Source organism: Helobdella robusta (assembly GCF_000326865.2).
Source record: "Helobdella robusta unplaced genomic scaffold HELROscaffold_7, whole genome shotgun sequence".
Classification (NCBI taxonomy): Eukaryota; Metazoa; Annelida; class Clitellata; order Rhynchobdellida; family Glossiphoniidae; genus Helobdella; species Helobdella robusta.
Window position 1 is genome coordinate 2,741,101 of NW_008705398.1, and position 7,070 is coordinate 2,748,170.

Here is a 7,070-nt window from a genome sequence, read left to right on the forward strand (position 1 = left end):
ATTAACTACTTTTAATAGTTAACTACTTTTTAACTACTTTTAATTATTATTATTAAAAAACCCTTCGAAAAATTTTTTATAAATTTATTAACCAACATATATATTTTTTTTAATAAATGTTTTTTTAAATGTGTGTTTAAGATAATCTCTCAAAAAATCATTTTATTGGTATGATCATTAGACAACCTACAGCGTTCATCAGTTGTAATTTGTCCAGCAACACAGAAAAGACGCTCAAACACTGCAGAGCTAGGTAATGTTGAATTTAGTTTAATGAAACTTGCACATACTGATGGATAAAAAAATAAACTTTCAATATTCTTAGATGGGTTAGCCAAGTAACTGTTGAGTTCTTCAGCCAACACATGATCCAAAAATTTTTTATTATTCTCCAGGTAATCATAAAAATTTTCACTATTTATTTGCTAAGGTTTGCTTTCTTTAGAAGACGGAGGTATAGGACTCACTGGTTTGCAATCTGCATGTATGTAAATAAATAAATAACAATAAATTAATTTTTTCGTTGGAACGATTTCATCCCCCAATGCCTTCCTCATTTTGGTCAGCTCTGTGTTTTTTGCTGAATAATCATTGTACTGTGTTTTTTGCTGAATAATCATTGTACACTGGAGGATGTATGTATATATATATATACAATTTATAATTATATATACAATTTTCATTAAAATCTATCGCTATAGTATTAATTTTAATTTAAAGTTAGTTTAATAAATAATACTACAGAAATAGAATTTAATGAAAATTGTATACGTAATGACCTTAAACCTAATTTTTTATATGTACATATATGCATATTTACAAATATATATATTTTGGGTTTAGGCTATCATACATACAATTATTTATAAAGATCACTGCGTTTTCAGCATTATTCAACTTGTAGTTGAGGTTCTCAATTTTTCTAACGAGACTTTTATCATCTTATCAAGGTTAAATAAAAACTTTTAATATCTGACATTTTTAACATATATATATATATATATATATATATATATATTAGAGATGCACCGAAGTTCGGCCCCGGCTCCGGCCCCGGCCAAAATCCGGCTTTTTTTTCAAATCGGGTCGAATCCGGCCCCGGTCGAATCCGGCTCTCTAAATATATATATATATATTTAGAGAGAGAGAGAGAGAGATACATAAGCACATGATTTAAGAAAGGTTAGGCTAGGTATACATGACACATAATTACAACATCACAAATTGTACGGTGAGCTGGATAATTCTCTTTGTGCTTTAATTTGGGTTATGCAAATATGCATAAATTATAAGCTGATCTTTGTGTACAGAATTTGGCCACACAACTTATTCATATATTTGAATTAAATAACTATTTGCTTGGTGTTATTTTTTGATGTTCAACATGTAGATAACCGTAAATGTGAGTGTTTTTTCTAACTTATGTAAAATGGTAACTAAAATCCGGCCCCGGCCGGTTTTTGAATTTTAAATCCCGACCGGATTTGAAAAACCTGAATCCGGTGCATCTCTAATATATATATATATATATATATATATATATATATATATATATATATATATATATATATATATATATATATATATATATATAAATGACCTGAGATTAGGTCATCCTTCAAATATATAGAAATAAATCAATATATATATATATATGTTGTGAGCGCGCGCGCGCGCGTGTGTGTCTGTTTTATATGTGTTAAGAATATTTTAAAAATAATTTTTAAGTGATCACATTGTTTAGTAAAATAAAACAAATAAAATACTAAAAAATATCATTAAAAAATTATATCAAGATGGATAAGTATTAAAAAAAAGTTACTTTGAACTCCACTATTTTAAAATTTAAAATAATAAAGAATTGATTACAAATATTAAAGTTCAAAGTCATTCGTTTAATACCATTTTAATATTTGTTTTTGTCAAATAAAATTTACATAATTGGGGTTTTCTTTATTTATATCTGAGTGTGATGTATATATATATACATTTATATATATGCGTGTTTATATAATATATATATATATATACATACATATATACATAAATACATACACAAAAACATACATACATAATAGTATAGATTTAGTAAACTATGTAATGCAATTGTTCACATGATGTTGATTGAAATTTCTTATAAAAAGTCGTCCTGTCCGTTTGTACTGTAATTAAAAGTTTAACTTGGTTTGTACTATTTAAAGATATCATTAGTCAAAGAGAATCAAATTAGAAAAAGGTCAATTTTTCATTTGTTTTTCGTGGTATTTAATATTTAATAGGAAACGGCTAAATCGGATAAGTTTTTCATTTCAACATGTCGAATGCTGTTGCGGCGAAACTAAAAAGCTGCAATAAGACCTGTGCGTATGTGGTGTCGGTTTATGCTTATAAAAATTACTTTTGAACGTCGTGTGTGCAATGCGAACGAACGAGGAATATTCTATGTTGCACTGGCTGTACAGATTCCTGCAAAAGGAAACAAATTAATCATTGAAATAAATTTACGGCTTTTTGAAAAATCTTTGAAAAAAAATTCAGTGCAATTTTTTAAGTTTTATTTTGTATTTTAATTGTTGACAGAAATGATAATAATGAATAAATTATTTTTAATGATACAATTTGAATGAATAATAAAATTGAATGCAATAAATCATGTGAAACAATATTTTATTTCATTGTAAAATTTTCAATTTCTAAAATATAATATTTTATTAAGTCTTCACCTAGTAAACTTACAAAATGACAATTTGCAACAATTCTTTACATGATTTTTCAACAGATGTTCAAACTCATTATCCTTTCGTTGTTCTCGGCCGTCTTGGCAAGAAATATCTACTGGCAGAACGAGAGAGACAATCTTCGATCGAACCTCCAAGAAGTTCTTGACGTGGAAGTCGAATGGATGAAATTTAAATCATTACACAGTTAGCATTGATATTTTTTTAAATAAAAGACTATACATATTAACCGCACGTAAATTAGCACTCTCAATGCACGCGCATATCTGGTCTCGCCTGAGGTCAATTAAAAAAGGTTAAAGGTCAATTACACTCTTCCAAAATTTAGAGAATTCAACGAAGCGCACAAACATCGTATGTGAATACAAACTAAACGACGCATCGCACACGAAGCCCTTAATAGGCGGAGGAGGGGATCTTTTCGTCATATTTAAACCTGGTTACTGCGAAACAGCGCCATGCGACCTTAACCATTAGACCATCACGCCGCCTTGAGAATGTGTAGATGTGAGTACGAACGAAAGCGGAATTATTTGGAATTGCATGAAATTGTTATATAAATTGGTGAACCTTGTTTGAAGCAATATGGTTATTTGAGCATTAAAACATCCTAGATGGAAATCAAAATGAAAATATAGTAATATTAACAATAATAATAATAATATTTTACTTCATTTTTTCTAAAAGTTATCACAAAAGGTTTTATTTTAATGATCTAAAAGTTCAGGCTGTAAAATATTTAACCATCTTTTGTTTGTGGTGTGTGAGACTGTAGCACTATTTTAGAATAGAACTTGGCACGCAATGCTAGCTATACCTAGTTTAACAAGCTTTTATTTCAATTTGGACTGAAAAAATGAAAAAAGCCAAAAAAAAGTTAAAAAGAAATAAGTGAGAATGTTAAGTGTTGAAAATTAATGGAAACATTTTTGTGACATGATATAGAAAATAAATCGAACTCGAAAACTAAGATGTGTTGGTAGAGTTTCAATCATGACCTACCTAAAAATTTCATAAAACTAGTTTTTGACATTTATTTCTGAAAGAAAAAATTAAGTTAATAAAAAATATTGCAGAAAATTCAGCAGAGTGAATAGATTAATAATAATTATTATCTCATTTAAGACAAAGTTTATGCCAACGAAGAAGAAGAAGATTTGAGAAAAAAGATTTTTGGTATGAACCACAGGTTCATAATGGACCACAACCAACTCCACGAAAAAGGTGAAAGGTCATTCACTGTTGGGATCAATCAATTTGCTGACATGGTTGGTTTTGGTCTTGCTCATACGCTTGAAAGCTTTGTAGCATTTTCATATCACTCTATCCACCATCATCGCATCATAATTGTCCAATCGTATATAATCATAAGAGTAAAAATATCTTACATCTAGTTATCATATTTGGTCTTTATCAAATGTATTTATTTGCAATTTATGTCGTTAAACACATCATGACACCAAATTGACTTAATTCATAATCATCATTCACAATCGTCATCTCATTTTGTGAGTATCACATTCCACCGCCTCCTTATTGATAAATAATGCAAGAAATTAAATAACGTTTTTGCTACAACGTCATCATCACTACAATATCACCGCATCGTTAACAAAGCCATAATCATCAGAGTGACGATCAATCATCATTGTCCTTAATATCAATCCTTGCATGACATTTAATATTTTCATTTTGTTAAAAATGAACTCAGACTGTTCACGAGTTCAAAGAGACAATGAACGGACTGAAAATAAACGTTGAAAGGGCCAGAGGGTCAACATACTTGTCACCCAACATCAACATGACATTGCCCACTGAGGTCGACTGGAGAAAGAAGGGACTCGTCACCCAAGTCAAAGACCAGGTTTGTTTGCTTACTTGATTGATTGAATGATTGATTGATTAATTGATTGATTGATTGATTGACTGGTTGGTTTAATTTATTGATTGAAATGTTTGATTTGAAATTGTTAATGATTGATGTCATCAGATGATGGAAATGATTTTATGAATTTGAAGTTGCTGAATTTAAATGAAAATATAACTAAAACATTTGACTAAAACATTACAGTTTGAAATAAAACTGTTTTTGAGTTTTTAGCGTTGTTACTAATAACTTTCTCTATTTCATTCAAGAGTTATTGTGGATCATGTTGGGCTTTCAGCACAGTTAGTTTTCAAAACTTTTACATTATTTTATTTTATTAATTTTTTATTTTATTAACATCTGTCCTACGTTTTCTTGTTTGTTTAACTTCGAAACTTTCTAAATCAGTAAATTTTGTCGATGTTAAGTTTCATAACTGAATATGTCATTGATGATGTACAAATTAACCAATCAACAAACAGACCGGTTCATTGGAAGGTCAACACATGAGGAAGACAGGAGAGTTGGTCGAACTCAGTGAGCAGAACCTTGTCGATTGCACTGTCAGTTATGGTAACAACGGTTGCTTGGGAGGTTACATGGACAACGCTTTCAAATACATCAAAGATAACAAAGGCATTGACACTGAAACAACTTACCCATACGAGGCTCTGGTGAGTGTTTTCAATGCTGTTCAAAATAATTTTTGGCAAAATTTGTTGTTATTCAATATTAGCAAATTTGTCAGTACAATTTAATTTTTTAAAATCGTTTTTCAGAAAATATTTTTGATGCTACATGGTCTAACATTTCAATGACCACAGGATAAAAAATGCAGGTTCAAAAAGAACAAAATTGGTGCCACCGTGACCGGATTTGTCGACATTCCAGAAGACAGCGAAGAAAAATTGCAAGAAGCCCTAGCCACAGTTGGACCTGTGTCTGTTGCCATCGATGCTAGCCACAAATCGTTCATGTTCTACAAATCAGGTTTGTGCTGTTTTGTGTTTTTTGTTGATGGAAAAATTTCTTATATTTAGATTCAGATTGTTTAATATTTACGTAAATTAACTGTTTGTATATGTTATTTCGTGAAAAATTTTGTTCCATGTGCTTTTATGAAATGATTCGTAATATGTTGTGAGAATATTTTGTTAAAGAATTAAAGACGAAAAACTTTTTAAGTATTTTTACTTCAATTCACAAAATATTTGCACAAATAACGCCACGATGAACGTTTCGTCTTAATCTTGATTAAAGGTTAATCCCTCCCGTTTGCGTTAGCTTCAGAGGTTTCAACGACAAACACATACAGCGTATATGAATACGCGTGCAAACCACGCATCATACACATGATAGGCGGGTATCTCTTTGTGTTCGAACCCAGTCACTGCAGCAGCAAGACCTGGCACCTTTATCCATTGAGCCATCACGCCGCCCAATAATAACGCATTTTTGGCTTAGTATAGATTCTAAGTCTTGGTCCAACATAATCGTGTTATCAAATTTAAAATATTCAATCAGGTGTTTATGATGAGCCAGAATGCAACCCTGAACATTTGAACCATGCGGTGCTTGCTGTTGGCTATGGAAGTATCGAAGGAAAGGATTATTACATCGTCAAAAACAGGTTGGCATCTTTGTTTTTGCTCGTTGTTGTTAATTATACTATATGTATGAGTATGTAAAACTTCTTCACTTGAATAATGATTGCACTAATTTAGTTCATGTTGTAAACTGAAAATAACAAAAGTTCACATACATTTATTAGAATAATTACGTATCGAAATTTGACAGCTGGGCTACATCATGGGGTGACAAAGGCTACGTGTACATGAGCAGGAACAAGGAAAACCAATGTGGAATTGCCAACATGGCCAGTTACCCTCTCGTCTAACAAAACACGTCAACGTTTTCAGATCATTTTTACTGATTTCGCATTCAAAACTATTTTTATGACAACTCTCATAAATATTGTAATATTTCTGTTATTTGATTCAAAATTTAATGATGCTATTTTTCAAATGTTCTTTGTTGATAATTTTTTATTATCAGACTGTTTCAATTCTGTTTCACTCGATCTCCTCTTTCAAAATAAAAATTTATGAACTTCTTTATAATATAATGAATGCCTTCTGCGTTTTTTCTTATTTATTTTTAAATTTTCGACCTTCTTCGTACCACGCATATAAATAGTTGCTCAATATTGTCGTAAATCTTCCTTAAGATTGTTCATTTCACTGCAATTTTTGTCTGGATCACGTTTTTTAGTTCAAGACCGACGAAGAAGTTTGTTGTTGTATGAACTGAACGACGGGTGCAGTTGGTTGTATATAGAATGCTCCGTAGTTGTCCAACGGCCACCAACGTAAAGTTAATACTTTTCTTATTTTTATTTTTAATAATCTCGACGTACCAACCGACTGCTGACCACGACCAACTTCAAACATAAACTCCATTATTTC

At 30.6% G+C, this 7,070-nt stretch overlaps 2 protein-coding genes across 2 annotated transcripts; one reads left to right on the forward strand and one right to left on the reverse strand.

Annotated features, from left to right (window-relative positions):
- Window positions 1–149: 149 nt before the first annotated feature.
- On the reverse strand, window positions 150–368 carry HELRODRAFT_69273 (hypothetical protein; the record flags this gene model as incomplete). The annotated part of the gene is made up of 1 exon (XM_009030553.1): window positions 150–368. A coding segment is annotated over one exon (219 nt), but the record flags the coding sequence as incomplete, so codon positions are not given.
- A 1,816-nt stretch (window positions 369–2,184) lies between these two features.
- On the forward strand, window positions 2,185–6,706 carry HELRODRAFT_96079 (hypothetical protein). The gene is made up of 9 exons (XM_009030851.1): window positions 2,185–2,236; window positions 2,780–2,924; window positions 3,864–4,006; window positions 4,450–4,602; window positions 4,875–4,907; window positions 5,088–5,279; window positions 5,430–5,595; window positions 6,130–6,235; window positions 6,403–6,706. Exons 2-9 carry the CDS (start codon window positions 2,780–2,782, stop codon window positions 6,500–6,502), a joined length of 1,038 nt encoding a protein of 345 aa, XP_009029099.1. The 5' UTR covers window positions 2,185–2,236; the 3' UTR covers window positions 6,503–6,706.
- Window positions 6,707–7,070: the final 364 nt, after the last annotated feature.